The sequence below is a fragment of the Monomorium pharaonis genome, chromosome 5, assembly GCF_013373865.1.
Source record: "Monomorium pharaonis isolate MP-MQ-018 chromosome 5, ASM1337386v2, whole genome shotgun sequence".
Classification (NCBI taxonomy): Eukaryota; Metazoa; Arthropoda; class Insecta; order Hymenoptera; family Formicidae; genus Monomorium; species Monomorium pharaonis.
The window spans coordinates 17,868,234-17,888,265 of NC_050471.1; the positions used below are offsets into that span (position 1 = coordinate 17,868,234).

General features: G+C 32.7%; 2 protein-coding genes across 4 annotated transcripts; one reads left to right on the forward strand and one right to left on the reverse strand.

Moving 5' to 3' along the window:
- Positions 1 to 3,935: 3,935 nt before the first annotated feature.
- On the forward strand, positions 3,936 to 7,330 carry LOC118645612. Of its 2 annotated transcripts, XM_036287036.1 has the most exons (7): positions 3,936 to 4,556; positions 5,051 to 5,251; positions 5,470 to 5,547; positions 5,671 to 5,871; positions 6,137 to 6,330; positions 6,405 to 6,564; positions 6,645 to 7,330. In XM_036287036.1, exons 1-7 carry the CDS (start codon positions 4,340 to 4,342, stop codon positions 6,761 to 6,763), a joined length of 1,170 nt encoding a protein of 389 aa, XP_036142929.1. In that variant the 5' UTR covers positions 3,936 to 4,339; the 3' UTR covers positions 6,764 to 7,330. The 2 variants fall into 2 exon arrangements, with proteins under 2 accessions (XP_036142929.1, XP_036142930.1); XM_036287037.1 differs by lacking the exon at positions 5,671 to 5,871 and having other exon boundaries at positions 3,956 to 4,556.
- Positions 7,331 to 12,931: 5,601 nt separating this feature from the next.
- Positions 12,932 to 19,287, reverse strand: LOC105840195 (major royal jelly protein 3). Of its 2 annotated transcripts, none has more exons than XM_036286927.1 (3): positions 19,155 to 19,287; positions 17,466 to 18,333; positions 12,932 to 14,583 (listed from the first exon to the last, which is right to left on the reverse strand). In XM_036286927.1, the coding sequence occupies exons 2-3, from the start codon at positions 18,230 to 18,232 to the stop codon at positions 14,061 to 14,063; spliced, it is 1,290 nt and encodes a 429-aa protein (XP_036142820.1). In that variant the 5' UTR covers positions 18,233 to 18,333; positions 19,155 to 19,287; the 3' UTR covers positions 12,932 to 14,060. The 2 variants fall into 2 exon arrangements, with proteins under 2 accessions (XP_036142820.1, XP_036142821.1); XM_036286928.1 differs by having other exon boundaries at positions 17,466 to 18,355; positions 19,155 to 19,284.
- Positions 19,288 to 20,032: the final 745 nt, after the last annotated feature.

Consider the following 20,032-nt stretch of genomic DNA (forward strand, 5'->3'; position numbering starts at 1 on the left):
ATTTAGGTGGCCAATCGAGGACTTCAATTTCCGGATGTTGAGCAAACCATTCTTTTACCACGCGAGAAGTATGAACTGCGCTATTATCCTGTACTAATCAAAATGTCGGCATATCTTCCACGGTATATATTCTTCGAACGCTGGGAAGCAACACGTTGTCCAAAATATCTATGTATTCATAGGCATTCATATGCGACGATACTTCGACTAGTTCTCCAGGACAATGTGCACTTATCCATCCCCACATAGCAGAAGTGATACGTCCACTCCGCTCGTGAGGGACTACATATTTCGGATCAAAACGACGGTTTTCAGGCCTCCACACGTGTAAGCGTCGATCATGCGCCGAACAAAATACCTTTTATAAAAAAATTATAATCAGCACTAATATCTAGCTGCAGACCATTTAAACCTTTTCAATCTTATCGATATATTTAAATATTTATTAGTCTAAGAATTTATTAAAAATACCTTTTCGTCCGTCCATATTTCGTTCCCAATCTTCCTCTGAAGCCGTGTTCATTTGATGCAGTGCAAAAGCGACACGGTTATCGCGATGATTCCTCGTTAAAGCAATTTTACGTGCAACATGATAACAATGCACGTTCGCTTCGTGTAAGCGTCTTTGCGCTGTTCTGTCAGATATTTGTAAAACTAATTCATTTACAGCATGCGACACAGGATGAAATGGATTCAAATCTACTTCGTCGACCAGAAATCTATCTTCTTTGGCAGTCGTCAATCGCTGCCTACGATTGTGTACTCGCTTATCCTTCAATCCTTCTACTCCCTGCTCTCGCCATCGCTTGATCCATTTACTGACATTGGATTCACTGCAAGGAATACGACGTGAAATATCTCGCACACTTGCACCAAGCTCCCACATCCCAATAATGCGACCACGATTAACAATATGCAAGTTGTCTGCCATTGTTGCACGAGACGAGAGAGAAAAAACAAAGGAATTACCGATTGCATTTTGTTTTTCATCCTTGTAACACTGACAGAACGGCGCAAAGACGCTTACACGAAGCGAACGTGCATTGTTATCATGTTGCACGTAAAATTGCTTTAACGAGGAATCATCGCGATAACCGTGTCGCTTTTGCACTGCATCAAATGAACACGGCTTCAGAGGAAGATTGGGAACGAACAATATGGACGGACGAAAAGGTATTTTTAATAAATTCTTAGACTAATAAATATTTAAATATATCGATAAGATTGAAAAGGTTTAAATGGTCTGCAGCTAGATATTAGTGCTGATTATAATTTTTTTTATAAAAGGTATTTTGTTCGGCGCATGATCGACGCTTACACGTGTGGAGGCCTGAAAACCGTCGTTTTGATCCGAAATATGTAGTCCCTCACGAGCGGAGTGGACGTATCACTTCTGCTATGTGGGGATGGATAAGTGCACATTGTCCTGGAGAACTAGTCGAAGTATCGTCGCATATGAATGCCTATGAATACATAGATATTTTGGACAACGTGTTGCTTCCCAGCGTTCGAAGAATATATACCGTGGAAGATATGCCGACATTTTGATTAGTACAGGATAATAGCGCAGTTCATACTTCTCGCGTGGTAAAAGAATGGTTTGCTCAACATCCGGAAATTGAAGTCCTCGATTGGCCACCTAAATCCCCGGATCTTAATTTAATTGAAAATGTTTGGGAAACAATAGCAAATTCATGGGATTGTGGTCATGAAAGAACCAAAGAAAATCTGATTGCGCACGCGAGAAATGTATGGAAAGGCTTACGACATAAGCCTCAATATTTTCAAAATCTTAACGGCTCGATACAAAATCGATTGCAACAAGTCATTGCACGAGAGGGATATTGGACCGATTATTAAATATTTTTTAAACGGTTCTTTTCAGAACCATCAAAATTTTCAACAAAGATTCACTCCATCAATTCAATATTTTTAATAAACGTTAATATTTTTAACTGTGATAAATAAAATAATTCTTTCCCATTACTTTGTGTGTTTTTCTTTCCATATATTGTTATTTATATTTACCTAGATAGATCTATAATTCAAAATACATGTTACGAAATACATATTTATACAAATAATCAAATGTTATAATATAATCCACATTTTTAAAATTAAAAAAGTTGCAAATCAAATAATTAGTTATTTATTCCGTTTTTTAATTATTCAACGTTTTTGCTAATGCATCTCTTTTGATGTGCACCTTTCCAAAGTGCGCGCGCGTTCATTGTTACCATTTACCCTTCGGGTAAATCAGGTCGATAAGTCGGGGTTTCTGCAAGACCCTGCGATTCATTGACGGGCAGTGTACAACTTTGCTTCCGCCGTTTTTCAATAGATGGCTGTAGCGGTAAGTGGTGGTCAAAATAAATAGACATCATACAATAAGCTTAGGCATTCGTAAACATAACCCCATCGAAATATTAGTCGATTTGTGCATCATTCTGCATCATAAAGTTATTCTAGATTGAAAATGTCAGCTTACGAGCCAAATTCTCGTCATTTGCGGGAGGTTTTAATTTTTTGTTTTAATATGAAGAAATCTGCGGCTGAGACTTATCGAATGCTCTCAAATACGTATGGTGAGGCCGCTATTAATGAAAGAACGTGCCGAGAATGGTTTCAACGCTTCAAGAACGGTGATTTTGACGTCGAAGACCGGAAAGTTTTCGAAGATGCAAAATTGGAGGCATTACTTGATCAAGATTCGTGTCAAACGCAAGAAGAATTAGTAGGAGGCCTGTTCTTTTTCGCTGCACTGCTGCACTGGTGCAATAAGTTAGAGTGAGAAAATCTATATTTTTCTTATTCTAACTTATTGCACTAGTGTAGAGATACTAAAACAGAGATTCGCCAATGCGTTAACGATTTCTGATTGGCTCCCGTCGCTTGGGGTATAACCGGAAGTATGAGAGAGAAAGATAGATATAACTGACAGAGAAAGCCTAGCCGACCTAACCTGTCACCTGTCAAAAGAAAACAGAGTGTCTACGTGTCTACCAAATAGAATATAAAATCAGAGAGAAACCTGAGGTTGCACATATTTTTCTACGAGTCTAAATACAACCCAGGTAACAGACTGACGTCGTTTTGACGTCATATTTTAGACATGCTGTGACGAATGACGTCAATTGACCAAAGAATGACCGTCATAAACAAGTCATTTAAATGACGTTATATTGATGTCATTATGTCACGTCGTTTTGACGTCATATTTTAGACATGCTGTGACGAACGACGTCAATTGACCAAAGAATGACCGTCATAAACAAGTCATTTAAATGACGTTATATTGATGTCATTATGTCACGTCGTTTTGACGTCATATTTTAGACATGCTGTGACGAACGACGCCAAGTGACCAAAAAATGACCGTCATAAACAAGTCATTTAAATGACGTTATATTGATGTCATTATGTCACGTCGTTTTGACGTCATATTTTAGACATGCTGTGACGAACGACGTCAATTGACCAAAGAATGACCGTCATAAACAAGTCATTTAAATGACGTTATATTGATGTCATTATGTCACGTCGTTTTGACGTCATATTTTAGACATGCTGTGACGAATGACGTCAATTGACCAAAGAATGACCGTCATAAACAAGTCATTTAAATGACGTTATATTGATGTCATTATGTCACGTCGTTTTGACGTCATATTTTAGACATGCTGTGACAAACGACGTCTAATATTAGCGTGAGCAAATGTAAAACAGTTTGCTATGACCAGCGAACAAAAAACATCTTGAGAGAGAAGGAGAATCTCCTTCATGGCTGGCCGCTTGCTGTAAAACATTGAAACGGCAACGCTAACAATTATTGTAAGATCGCGTTGTATTGTTTTTCTCGCTCGTTTTGGCGCGAGTGCACCATCAGCGTGATGTGCCTGTGATTGGCTGACGCGTTGCGAAGCGCGCCATGCGCGTGCGCGATCGGCGCTGCTAAGCGAGTGACAAGCGTGTCGGAGTAGCAGTTCTTGTGTGTGCATGCTCGTTGTTGTGTGCGTGCTCGTTGTTGTGTGCCTGTTGCGTCTTGCGTGTCCCGGATAAACCGGCAATTCAGCCACCCTTTCCTCACAATTCCATCCTCGTTACAATATATGCGTCCGCCGTAAATACGCGTATACGGCGTCGGTTCTCGTCTCTCGCCTCTTTCGCCTCTTTCGCACGTCCAAACCATATTCTCTTTCGGCCGATCTCGGCGGTCTTCTCGCGTCTACGCCGACGTCGACGTCGTTTCCTCGTCGCGCCATTGTCCCGACGATCCCTTTGAATTTACGGAGATCCACTGTAATATTGCGGAAGCTCTACCAATATTAATTGTTTCAATATGGCTTTTCTTGGCATCGAATTTATGAACGGTGATAATAAGGAAGAACCAGGAGAAATAGCCGTAATTCATCAAGCATGGTTAACACCTCTAAAGAAAGAGATTTGGTGGCCGCCATACAAAACAAGTGCGCAATTCAGGAAAGCTCTTTCCATCGGAGAAGAACCCAAAGAAACGTGGACCATATACGAATTAAAACGAACATTTTTTACTTGTGGTATGTACATTATATTTATTTAGTATTACTTATTGTTAAATATATTTGTCAGTTAAATACTTTAATTAAGTATGAGTTGTAAAATAATTGTTACAGCTTATGTAATTTATTGTACACAAAGTTAATTATTTAGGTTAGATTAGATTTGCTCTGGCGAAAATCAAACACTTCCTGAAATATCTGATAAACGTAAATTGAAACATTAAAGTGTAAAGCAAGCGGAAGGATAAGAAAAATTCGTATACGCTTTACATAACTTTCAGAGAGCTATAAGAAAAGTGTAAAGAATTAAAACCAGAGAGGAATCGATGGAACGTTAACGGAATCTCACTTACTCTTTGTTCACGCCTCTAGTTATTGCGCCCTGATGTTTCAGTTTACGCTTCAAGAAGTGTTCCTTGCTTTTAAGCTTTATTTTCATAAGAGTGGATTAGATTAGATAATGTTAATTATTATAATTAGCCTGTAACATGTCTTTTTTTTCTTAATTATAGATGACTTGGATAAAGCATTAACAAAAATAAAAAAATTCGAAGAAGTCTCAGATATACAGTCTTCTGCATCAGATAATAATGACAACGTGAAAAAAAGAAATAGAAAACCAAATTTAAAATATGTAGTATCTTCAAGCAGTGAAGAGGAAGTCAATGAAAATGAAAGTTCCTTTCGTCGACCACCAAAAATATCAAGATTTGGTAATAATAAATTTTATTTATATATCTTATGTCAAATCAAGTATTTCGGTTAACTGTACTTTTCAATTATTTTATAAGAGAAATTATTTCTTTTATATTTTTAATTTTTTAATTTTTTTACATTGGAAAAAATACATAATTAAATAACTAATTATATAAATAGAGTTATGTATTGAGTGTTTTTGTGCAAAATATTATAGTTATTAATAATCTTTTAGTACACGAGCAACAAGATGAATCTTGTCATCAGGATCTAACATCAGAATCAATGATATTAAGTCCTTTGGCAAAAACAGGTAAAAAGAAATGTTTGTGTCATATTTTTGAATGTTTATTTCTCTCTCTCTCTCTCTCTCTCTCTCTCTCTCTCTCTCTCTCTCTCTCTCTCTCTGATGTTAACATTTTTTTTGTTACATTAGCCTTTTCATCACAAGCCATACGTTCCGATAATTCTTCCACTTCCACACATAGTTGGACAGAAAATGTGGATGCTTTGAATTCCCCAAAACAAACGCCATGCACCACTGTCTCCACTAATACCATTCCTCAATCAAATTCATCCAATTCAACACTTATTAATCAAGACTGTATTTCATGTAGAGCGCATTTGTGCTTCTCTGGTATATACAATTTTATATTAAATAATTAATATAGATATATAGTGTCCCAATGAACACACAATATTTTTTAAATGTTTTTTAAATATTTATTTAATAAATATTTAATAAATAAATATTCAATAATAAATAAATATTTAATAATTAAATATTCATTGGGATCTGTAAAGTAGAAACAGTTTTTTGTATATATTATTGCTATTATATATTATTGCTATTTTTTCTACATTTTTGTTTACATTTTTTTTATGTGTATTATGTATTTTAGAAAAAATATTTGCTAAAGTAAAAAAGGTGAGAGAAGAAATTAAAGAACTTAAGGGTATATTGCGACAACAAAACACTGAAGGTAGCATACCATCTATCCCTGACGATTTGGCGGTGGAGTTTCCATTAAAGACACGGGAGGAACTGCAAGTTTTAGAAGACTACTTAAATTCTCGTCAGAATAAAAATGCTATGGTATGAGTTCAATTAAACAGTATTTATTTATAAATATATGTGCTCTATGTATGTTTCTTTTTTTATTGTTTTAGTCATTATACTTTACAACATTAGGAGGTGATAGCATTTCTACAAAAACGAATAGAATTTTAAAACTCGTTCTCAGTAACGAACTCGCTGCAACTTTCAACTTTACAGGGACAAATGTCAAAGAAGCTTTTCAAAAGTTGCATTTGAAGAATGTAATAGTCCGTAAGTTCGATTATTGTTGAAAATTAGAAAGTATTAATAATATATTATTTTTTATTATTGGAAGTTGTTTTTGTTTATAGATGGTGTGCAAAAAACATTACCTTTAAGCACAGAAAAGGATGTAGAAAGTGCAATTAAAATTTGGTTGAAGCACGCTCCTGATAGAATCAAGGAAGCCTTAAAGAAAAACCGTCGATAAAGGTTACAACTTTTTACTGTTTTTCTTTGTTCCACAATTTTCATATGTTCCTATGTTTTTTTATCTTCGGATGAAATACTTATTTTATTAATGTCATATTTTTAATTATATTTTTGTTTATTTGAATAATTAATGTTAAGATAAATTTTTGATCCTGTACGTATAAATTTTTATCTGTACGTTACTTTGATAACAGGGTGTATACTTCAGGGAAAAACGTGGAAAATTTGGTATTCTCAGGGAATTTTGTTAGGATTCAGGGAGTTAAGAAAAATAGCTTCTTTGGTCATTTTATTTTTATAGATAGACTATTGTTTCCCTCTCCCTCTCATTATCCCTGTCCACCTCTGTGTCTCTTCTCTTCCTTTTCTCCTTTCCACCTCTCCTGTCCTTTGCTTCCTCTTCCTTTTAATCGCCATTCTTCCGACTCTCTCATCCTTGCTTTGCTTCTCGCCACTGTTCCTCTGTGCTCCACATACCTCCTTCGTTGGTGGTTTTCCTAATCCCCATCTTCCTCTCCGACTTCTCTATCCTCTCCAATCCTCTCAATTCCTCCTTCACCTGTCCTTAAAACATAGAAAACATCCAGCTTTGTATCCTTACTTCCCGTTCCCCCTTTACGTTCTCCCCCATTCCCCCTTGCTCTCCCTCTCTCCTCAGTTCCCCAACTCCTTCCTCCACCTCCCCCTTTCCTCATCCCATTCCCACTCCTTCCCATCCACATATTCCTGTTCCCAACCACTACCTTTTTTCCTAGCCTCCTCTCCTCTCTTGCCTTCTCCAACATTCTCCATCTCATCTTTCTCTCTTCCCACGTCAAATCTTCGTCAATACCTATATCCCACCTCCTTATTTCCGACCTTCTATCCAGCATTTCCTCTTTATCCATTAATCTCCTCATCTTGACCAAAATTATCACATCCCCCTCCCCTACCCTCTCCCTCTCTTTCCATTTCCCTTCTCATTATCTCCCTTATAAACTCCTCCCTCTCTTCCGCGTCTTCCCCCTCCTCTTCCGCCAGCTCCCACCAATCTTCATTTCTTCCTCGGTCTCCTCTCTCTTCTCTGCCCTCTCTCCTCTCTCTGCTCTCTTCATCACCTTCTCTGTTCCTCTTCATCCCTCCTCCTTCTGTCCACGTCGAAGCTCCTCCGCTGACCTTCTCCTTTATCTCCCTATTCCTGTCTCCTCTCCCTCTTCCATCTTCTTCCACCTCCTTCTCCCTACTTTCCTTCTCCATCCTGCCTCCTCTCCTTTCATTTTATTTTTGTATTGTAAATGATCGCTTTTGTGTCGCTACTGAATCTTCATGACATTCTAGTGAAATATTGTGTGTCTAGTCGGCAATGATGGTTGGCTTTTAGAAATTAGAAGCAATTAAAAACATAAGTATTCTTATATTTATATAAGTTATATATAAAATATTTATATAAGCTTTATTATTAAGTATTTATATAAAGAGAATATATTTATGTAAGTTATATATAAAATATTTCATTTTATAAATTTAGCCAGTATTAAAAGTTACAAAGTTCTATATAAAATTTTTTATAAATATTTATAAAGTTTTTTATAAAATATTTATAAAAAACGTAAAATATTTTAATTTAAAATCTGCTTAAAAATTATTTTTATGTCTGTATAAAATCTATTTAAAACATGTTTTTATTTATATAAAAAATAATACGCTAAAGTAAATAAGTTAAAAATTGCATCTTAAAATATTTCAATTTTAACTGAAATTTTGAAAAAAAATACCTGGAACGTCCTGGAATTTTCGGGGAATTTTTTTACACAATGTAAGTATACACCCTGGATAAAAAGTTTATCATTATGTTAAAAAGTACACGTAAACGTAAAGAGTTCGTTGGTCGACGCCAACAATACCGAAGAGTACAAGAAGCTGTACACAAAACATTTGCTGCTAGTATTATTAATACAATTTCTCGTGATATCGCTAATAATACATCAAATAAAACAGAAAATGCAACATGCAATTATTTAGATACTAATGCAAATACCAGCATTGATATAAGTAATAATGAAGAAGAAATTGGAAATGTTTCTGCCTGTTTAGATGTACAGTATGACAATCATTCAACTATAGATGCTATATCTGATGTTAGCAAACATTCTAATAATTCTAATACAGACGTTAGTGATAGGCTAACTAATCAAAATTGCTTGGCAAATGAATTAGTTAAATGGGCTACCACAAGACACATTTCACAGGTAGCTGTAACAGAACTCTTGCACATACTTTCGCCCTACCATCCTGAGTTACCTTTAGATTGTCGAACGTTATTACAAACTCCAACTTCTACAATAGTTAATAAATTAGATACAGGGGAATTTTGTTATTTAGGTCTAGGCTTTGCTTTAAAAAATGTATTATCACAAAAATATACCCACAATTGTTTAAAGTCCATTGAGGTATTAAAAATCTCTTTTAATGTAGATGGTATTCCTTTGTTTAAAAGTAATAAATTACAACTATGGCCCATTCTAGGGCAAATAAAAAATTGGCGTAGTGCTCCATTTGTTGTATCAATTTTTTGTGGTACATCGAAGCCGAAACCTTTGAATCTTTTCTTGAAGGATTTTATAAATGAATTAAATGATTTATTAAAAAATGGGTTTATTTTTGACGGAAAAAAATATAATATTGAAGTTCATAGTTTCATATGTGATGCGCCTGCTCGTGCTTTTTTAAAATGTACAAAAACACACACGGGTTACTCGTCATGCGATAAATGCATTGAAGTTGGAAAATATTTTAAAAACAAAGTTATTTTCCCGAATGAAACGGCCTCAAAACGTACAAACGATTCATTTAGACAACAAACAGACGATGATCATCATCTTGGCCGATCTCCTCTTTTAGATTTGCCCATAGACTTAGTTAAACAATTTCCTACCGACTATATGCATAACATTTGTCTAGGAGTAACAAGAAAATTATTAACAATGTGGACTGGAGGGCCACTAAAAACTAAATTATGTCACAGTAAAGTGCAAGAGGTCTCACAACGTCTTGTAAATTTGCAAAAATTTTTTCCATCAGAATTTAATAGAAAACCTCGGTCACTAAATGAGTTAGCGCTTTGGAAAGCGACAGAGTTTAGAACTTTCTTGATTTACGTTGGTCCGTTAATTCTAAAAAATGTTTTAGATACAGCTATTTATGAAAATTTTCTATTATTGCATGTTGCAATTTCCATATTAATATCGCAGAAACATATAAATAATTTTGGAGTCGCATTTGCTAGAAATTGTCTACTAAATTTTATTAAGCATGGTAAAAATGATTTGTATGGCTTAGAATTTGCTGTATACAATGTTCATCTTTTGGCACATGTATGTGACGATGTGGAGATATATGGTCCTTTAGACAACTATTCGGCCTTCCCGTTTGAAAATTATCTTGGCCGTTTAAAAAAATTAATAAGATCTTCTAGTAGACCATTGCAGCAAATACATTGCCGACTGCAAGAATTTAATTTTTCTTTCTTAGAATCAAATAAATTACATTTATTGGATTCTAAGAAAAATAAATATTCTCTAGTCATAGAGCATAAAAATGGACCCTTACTTAATTGTAATCTTTATGAATGCAAACAATATACAAAAATTATTTTTACAGATGTATCATTATATATTAACCGTTATAGCATATCTGATTGTTATTGCATTTTGAAAGGCGATACAAAAGTAATACAAATACACAATATCATACAAACAACAACAGGCCATGTTTTTCTTATTGGAAAACAATTTATTAACTATTCGTCGTTATATTCATATCCATGCGATTCAGCATTACTAAATATATATGTTCTCAAAGATTTAAGTGATTTAAAAATATGGCCTATTAATCTCATTAGCAGCAAATGTATTGTACTCCCTCATATTAATTTTAATTATTACGTATGTTTTCCAATAATACATAACACTTTTGATTAATGTTTGTAACAAATTCGCGATTATACTCTGGGAAAATTTAAAAATTATACAAGCGTCAAACATATGTTGAATATGTATCTATTTTTTTATAGATATTTTTTGTGTGTAATTAAAAAATACGATAAAATACGATAAATACGATAAAATAACACTGTCACCGCGATTTTGTATCTCTAGTACACAATATATAATAAAATGTAAGTAGAAATATTTTAACAATGAAATGTGATAAAATGATATGTATGTATGATATATGTGATATATGTATATATATATAGCAATAAAATTGTTAAATATATAACAATTATGTGTGTTATTTTTTAACTCCTGTTTTAAAGACGTCAAATTTGTTGTACAAAAGACGTCATCGAATGACGTCAAAATATGGTCATCGAATGACGTCAAAATACGGTCATCGAATGACGTCGAAATATGGTCATCGAATGACGTCAAAATACGGTCATCGAATGACGTCGAAATATGGTCATCGAATGACGTCAAAATACGGTCATCGAATGACGTCGAAATATGGTCATTGAATGACGTCAAAATATGGTCGTGCAGTGACGTCAAGTTTTTGTGACATTAGACCGTCATTTTCACGTCATAAAGACGTCAATTAATGACGTCAAAAGTGGTCAGTAAAGGACCAAATTCTGACGTCAAAACGACGTCAGTCTGTTACCTGGGAATGCTTAAATTATATTTATAATACATAATGTGTATATAAACATAATATGTATTTATATATAATAATATATAATTTCTTAATAATCAATTTATATTACTTAACCTTACATGGGAAAATTAATAAAATATGCTTAAACCTTTTTTTTAAATATATTGTGTTTTAATATTTATTTTGTTCACGATTATTAAATATCAATAACTACAAATAAAAATATATATATATTGTATTCTTGCATTTACAATCAAAATAAACCGCCATCGAAAACGTCATATCCGATATCCTGTTTTACCCCAAGACGGCACATTGGCGAATCTCTGTTATAGTGTCTCTACACTAGTGCAACGGTGCAGCGAAAACGAACAAACCTACAATCATTGGGAGTGACTCAACAAGCCATTTCAATATGCCTGAAAGTCATGGGAATGATTCAGAAGCAAAGAAATTGGGTGCCGTACAAGTTGAAGCCGAGAGATGTTGAACGGCGTTTGCTTGTGAATAGTTGCTTGCAAAGCAAAGACGGAAGGGATTTCTGCATCGTACTGTGACTGGAGACGAAAAATGGGTTTATTATGATAACCCTAAGCGCAGAAAATCATAAGGATTTTCCGGCCATGCTTCCACGTCGACGGTCAAACCAAATATTCACGGCTTCAAGGTCATGCTCCGTATTTGGTGGGACCAGCTCGGCGTAGTATATTATGAGCTACTAAAACCGACTGAAACAATCATAGGCGATCGGTATCGCAATTGATGCGTTTGAGCCGAGCACTGAAAGACAAACGGCCGCAATACACGATAAACTGATTTTGCAGCATGACAATGCTCGACTCCATGTCGCAAAGCCCGTCAAAACATACTTGGAAACGTTGAAATGGGAAGTCCTACTCCACCCGCCGTATTCTCCGGACATTGCTCTCTCTGATTATCGCTTGTTTCGATCAATGACACACGATCTAGCTGACCAGCACTTCCGTTCTTATAAAGAAGTGAAAAATTAGATCGATTCGTGGATCGTCTCAAAAGATGACCAGTTTTTTTGACGCGGGATTCGGATGCTGCCAGAAAGTAGTGGCCAGCGATGGACAATACTTTGAATTGTAAATGTATAACCAGTTTTTCACAATAAAACCTCGAATTTCGAAAAAAAAAAAAAACGGTGGAAGCAGTTGTATACCTAAAATTTTATTTCAATATTTTTATATAAAAAAAATTTAATATAAATTATAAGAAAGCTTGTAACAAATAATCTATTATAATATCAGACTTTAACAGATGGTTGACGGATTTTAATCAATACTTTCGAAAAAGAAAAGTTTAAAGAAATTATTTCGATATTCAGTAAATACTACAATTCAATTGTAATTTATTTTATGCTTATTACTTTTCAATATTTTTGCAAATAATAGTTTTAATCTTGTGTTGCAATATAAAGTATCTAAAATGACATTACTAAGGCGTACTTTATGTTATTTTAAAAACTATTGAAATTGGGAATATTTTGAATTGAAATAAACTAAGTGAAAATAAAATCTTTATTTTAATCACTCATAAAAATGCATATCTTTCATAAATAATATTTATAAATGTAAAACATTTTTTTAAACATGGATATTGAATCTTATTAACATTGCTTATAAATATTACAAAATAACATTGCTTATAAATAAAATAAAGTCCCATCTCACACACGCATACCCATACATACGCATGCACGCACAAAATCGAAAATAAATTGGAAATAAAAAATTAAACATTATCTTCTAAACCAGTTTTAAAATGATTATTAAGCATAAAAATAAAATTATTTAAGGTCTTTATTTTTAAACACGATAACTATCTTTTATTTAATTATTATTATTTTTTATCGTTGGAATTTTCTAATCTTTGGATGTAATTTTAGCTTTTTAAAAGTTAGATGTAGTATTGAAAATTATTATTCTATTATAAACCTGTCTCTAAACAAATATATATGTAACAATAGCCATATAAGTAATTCTTATTTAATAAGTACGTTCTAAGAAAATATATACTTATTTTTAAAAATTGATATAAATATTTATTATTTTTTATAGTTAGAAAGTTAAATAGTATTATATGTTACAATAAATTATAAAATAATGTGTACATAATAAACTTTGCAGAACTTTGCGAATTTTTGTATAACAATGGCTCATACAGTTTTTTTTGTTTCACACAATTTTTCATTGCACTAAATAAAACCGTTATTGCCAATTTCTTAGTCTTTTTATCCATTTCTTTTTTATAATATTTTTAAAAAATGTTTTAGCATAAAACACATTTTTAAGTGGTAAATTTAAAAATATTGTTTTAGTGCTGGGCCTTATTCAACTCAGATATTTTATATCAGATAATGACACAAGAAATTATCTAATAATCTTTTAAACTGAAAACTAATATGAAAAAATTCAAAACAATAAAATGAGAGTAATCATTCAAATTTTTGTTTAATAAGTTGTATCTCATAATGTTTGTCAGCTGTATTTCTTTAATTATTAAATAAGCAAATAAGAAAAAAAAAACACATTTAAGAGTTAATATGATCGACAGTTTTAACGCGGATTTATAAATTATTTTTTTTGTGCGCGCAAAGTACATAATTTTAACAGGATTCTATTGTTAAGCGATTATTTCGCGATAAGTATTAACATGGTAGGCAGCAGCGCGGTAAACATAAATCTAATGGAATTAGCATTGGAGGTGATATCTGGTAATTCGGGTGCCGTACCGTTTTCGTAATATTGATAACTTCTAACGCCTACGTGTGACCGAATGAGACGGTAATTAGGTACGTTGGTATCAACGCGTTTGTTTAAGAAGTTTTGCAGCATATTGGTAACGCACCAAAAATTGCCGTCTTCATCGAAAGCAAAACTATCAGGCCACTGCGTTAATACGTGATCGCGCGATATAACTCGTTGACCGACAGTGAAGGATGTTGTACTCTTAGTATCCCACATGGCAATAGCGTCGTCAGCCAGTAGACCGAAGTAAAGCACGCCTGTAGCCGACATCGCCATGCCATCCGTCTGCGAAGACTTCTGCCCAAGTTTCTTCACGTATTGATCGATATTCGTCACGTTGTTCTTTAAGACGGACACTGGAACCGAGTACAGATGGAAAGAAGATAAAGGCGAGTAATAGACTTGTCTGAAACAGAAAAGTTGTTTTTTATTAAAAAATCTTGTAAAAATGTTGTAAAAAATTGTTCTTTATAAAAAAAATTTATTCTTTATTAAAAAAATCTTATAAAATTTCATATTTTATTAAAAAGTATAGAAAATGTTAAGTTTAAATATACAATATCAATATGACAATAATTTTAATTTAAATTTAATTAATAATTTTAACTTTATTATAAAAACTTTTTTAACGAGATACATACAAGGTGTAAATTAACCTCTTGAGGTCACACTGGGTGGTTACCACCCATTGCTTAAATTCAACACATTATATTTTTCTGATCTAAGAAAAATACTAGTAACGCCATTTAGTGGTAATTCAAGGTTTCATCTATCTTCTTGTACTATTCTGTAACTGAAAGTCGTATTAATTCGCTTTTGGCAATCGTTCGAAGACAAGGTAGGGTGATAGCCACCTCATGTGACTTCCATGTAAGTTTTTGTGTTATTTGGTGGTTCGAATTTTTTGTGGTCTAAAAAATATAAGTATATGGTATAATACAATGACAATGAGCATTGTCAATTTGATAAATAAAAGCGATGTGCATTATGTGACAATAAAAAAGATCGAAAGATAAAAATGCAGTGTCCGTCGTATTCAAGGCCTATGTGTGACTACCATGGGATATATTTATGCACTGATTGCGGTAGAAGTGATTAATTTTTTAAATAAACACTATTTATTTAATAAATACTCACTTACTTTTGAACTTTTTTAACGACAAAAATATAACAAACTTGATTTTTCTATGAAAATACCACTTTTTCCGTATACTAAAATATTCATGTTCAGTATGCAAAATAAATATCCCTTTTTAAGAGAACGTTAAAGACATTTTTTCCTTAAAGTAGAAGACTTGAACAATAAAAGTCTAAATTTTTAGCTAAAAATATTGAAAATTACAAAAGTTATGATTTATTTTGTAAAAATTCTTTTTTTCAAATGTTGCAAGATTCAAGAATTTTTTAGGAACTAACGTTTTTAGATTTTTACTTAAATAATATCAGAATACATTTTTCAAACATTCAAGTTTATCCATGAATTTTTTTGTTATCATATCTTTGATAATTTTATAAATACAGCACTTTAAAAATGAGGATGGGTAACCATCCAGTGTGACCTTGACGTTCGAAAAAAAGTGTGCCCTCAAAGGGTTAATAATTGTTAAATATTGTAAGGACATATTTCCATCGATCAAACATTAAAAAAGTTTATATAAGCATAGATTACAAACGCTTAGTTTTTGACATAAGAAGAGTTTTGTTGTAAAACAACAGAATGTTTTGAAAACGAAGCAATTGATAAGAAAGTATTTTAAACAAAAACTGTATGATTTGTGTGTGAATAAGGATCAATTTTTAATATTATTTTTCAATTTTTTAATTTTTATGTAGATTTTATGAAATATATAATTTTTTAAATTATATGCTTGATCGTCTAATTATTTTGCATATAAAAGTACTAAAGTAAAACTATAAAATAATCAATAATTTATGAAATATTTTATAATTTAGCCTGATACGTTTTAATATAAAATCAGTTGTTTTATTTTCAAAATATGTTATTTCTTCACAGTAAAATTTTTCTTATCTTACAAAAGAAGTGCACCAAGTGTTAATCGCGAATGGATATGTGTTATATATCGTTCAAAAAGTCTTGTCAAGTAGAATTTATGTGTGCAATATTTCGTTTGAATGGCGTCTTTAGAGGGCGCTATGCGTAATGTAATTTACATAACTATTTGGGTTTATATAAAAGCTAATTGGAGTTTTTGCTTCAAAAATAGTATCAAATAAAAGGTATTTAGTAGTATAATTAGTTGCACAAGTTTAGGATATTTTATTTAACTTAAGATAAATTGCATTTTCTATTTTATTTTAAAAGTACAAAAAGTCCAAAAAGCCAAAAAGTTATTGGCAATAAGATACTTTAACATAATATAAATTGCACTTTGTATTTTATCTTAAAAACAAAAATAAAGTAAAGAAAAAAAGAAAATCAAGAAATTAATATTAGAGTTTTGAAAGTAAAAAAAAACGAAAACGGCAAAAAGTTATTACTAATAAGATACTTTAATATAACATAAACATTGCACTTTTTATTTTATCTTATTGTTAATAACAAAAATTAAAAAAAAAGATGCTGGCGGTCGAAACACAGTTTTGGCGTGGGGAAAGCCAATCTAGCTCTATAACTTACATTGCGCATAGCGCCATTCAAGCGAAATATTGCACACATAAATTCTACTTGACAAAACCTTTCGAACGATATATAACACATATCCATTCGCGATTAACACTTGGTGCACTTCTCTTGTTATAAATCTCAATAAGTATTTTTAGACTCATATTCATACTTTTTTTAAAAATGTTGATTGATGGAAATTCGTTCTGAGAGAAAATAATGAGAAAGAAGCAAAGAATAAAACTGGGAACAGAAAAGAAATATCGTTGATATGGTCATTTTTTTTGCTTTATGTAGCTCTATATTGTAATATTTTTCATTTTCTAACTTGTAGAAACACTGTGAAATTCACTGTCAGTACTGAAAATCTGTAATATACGTAACATAAACTGTATGTTTTTAGTGTATATCAAACTAAAAATATATATTAAAACACAACTACTGTTATTTCTGTAAAGTAATATTTTCTTTCTGCGCTACTCTTCATTTATGTACTTACGTTTACTATTTAATCTTAAGTGATAGACGGCATACAACATTTTCATTTTGTAGATGTGCCATTAGAACAACAACAGTAAATGAGAGAAAATCTCATAATAAAGGAGATATTTGATACAAGTAGCTATGTAAAAAAAAATTGTATTTTATGTAAAAAACACTGATACCTGTCACGATTGCTCGCTGGTGAAAGCGCTATGCCATCCACGTCCACTGGATTATTTAGACGCGTATTTGCTACCATGAATGATATTGCCTCTGATTTCGCTTTCATAGAGTCGTGTCGCACCTTCCAGGAATTGTTATCCCTTAAGGAATATACAATAATGCCGGGATCAGTACTACTAGTATCGGTGATATATGCCATACCGCCGTTGTCATGATCGAGAACAATATCGTTGAGATACGCATCTTTACGGTTAGTCACATGCTCGGGGAATTCGTAAGTACGAAGAATCTTGTCGTTGTTCTCGAGATCGAGAATGACAAGACGAGGTGAGCAGTTGGCTCTGGATTCCCTAAAAATGGGCCGGCCGGAATCAAGCACCCACATACGACCCTTAGGATCAATCTCTATACTGTGAATTAATTGGAATGCTGCACAATTATCCAATTTCTGCATGTCCCAGCTGGGGAAGGCATCCAATTTGGGCGCTGTCACTCCGTTGATCGGTTTCGACGACGTAACGCCCAGTGTCACCGGTACGCCGTCTTTCCATCGCGGTAACGTTAGATACATTTTATCCTTCCAAAATTTCACAGTAGTGATGAAATTATGCGCCTCTATATACTCGCCAAGCAATATAGCAGATTTCTGTTGGTCTTCTGATTGCCAATGGAAGTCAATGGACTTCCATTCAAAGATCACTTGAAACGGCTCGTGGCATAACACTGTGGTGACTAGAAAAGCCAGCAGCATCAATCGCTCCATCATAATTTAAGTCAATAATGTCTTTGATTAGGGTACAAATATCACTAAAGTTATTTTTCTTCTTTTTTTGTTCACAGATCCGCTGTTCACTGTGTCGTTTAAACCTGTTTGTAAAAATTGATGTAACTGCCATGTAAAAAGAAATTTTGGCAAAATACACACACACACACATACACACACAAAATAAATTTTTTGCGACAACAAAAATTTGAAAGTATTTTTAATTTACTTATTGTCTCATTGTTTAATTTATATTTTATTTAAGTATCAATAATGATAATTAGGCATCATTAATGATAATTTTTTTCATTCAAATATAAATTAAACAACGAAGCGATAAATAATTTTAAAATATTTTCAACCTTTTATTGCCACAAATTTGTTTTTATTTTTATTTGTTTTTAAGTCTTATTATTATTATTTTTCGAAAAAGGTGCTTTTTATATTTATAATTTTTACATATTTTATTGGTCATATATATATATATATATATATATATATATATGTAAAACCAATAAAATATACATATGCGATTAGTCGTGTGTTTTCTTACAGAAAATTCAATTCCCCAATTGAACGTAATTTACAAATGCATTTAAAAACAAAATGCATATAAACTTAAGTTAAATTTAGAGATACTAAAATGGATGAAAAATAGTTTACAAGTGTAATTTTTTATTTCAATTTACTAATAATTTCTCTAATACATAAATTAATGTTTCAAAAAATAAACATTTTTATATAAATAATTTTATATAATTGTGTATAAAGTGTTTGTTCGTTATAAATTAAATTTTAAAGTTATGGTGTGGTTAAAGTATGGTTATTCCTTTTTCTGTGTGTGGATCTATAAAAAAAGTTATAAACTCGCAGAAAATATCATCACAGAACGCCTAACCGGAACAAGTTATTAGGCTTCACTTACTTCTCGACGGAGTTTATTTTCGTACGTAGGTCAATCCGCACGTGCCGAGATTTGTATAAGAAGTGCAATGTGTTAACGAATGATCACACAACGACGATCGCGATTTGACTGACGAGAGACGCGCGGCGCAACGGCGCTACCACCACCGTCACCGTCGCCACCACCAACGACGACGACGACGATGACGACGACGATGACGATATTTCGGAAGATGTTCCACCAGTGCTTTAAAGACAAGAATCATCTAAGAGTCGAGTAAAGAGAATACGCATGTAGAGATGAGAAAACATCATACGTATGTGCCCCGAGTTTTATCTATAAATTTTATGCCATTGTATCCGATTAACTCAAAGTAATAACTTTCAATTAAAAAGAAACTATCATGATGACTTAACCCATGATTAATTTATTCAATATTTGTATTATTATATTAACAAGAATAAAATAATATTTTTTGTTGTTTGAAGCGTACATGTATAGTATGTGTTTAGCGTACGCGTCTCCTCCATTCGATTCTCGGATGTCTCTTATTTCTAATCTGTAAGCAATGTCTCCCACCCGTTCGTTCAAAATGTATTTACACATGAACGGAGACAAGGGAAAGATGTCTGTGTTACAGCGAGCTTACGCAGATAACCAAGTGACGCAGAGATGCCAATTGCCGCGCTCTGCTGAACTGTGCTGTAAATTTTCAGTCCAGTGATGTAATATTATCGTGAAAATAAGCTTTCATTAACTCCGCTAGTTTTCGATAAACATTTGTATAGTAAATTTTTTTATTATTATCCAGATATTATGATCGATATAATAATTTATGATTGTCAATGTATGATACATCAGAATACAAAATTCTGATAAACATGTTGAAAGGTATTGAA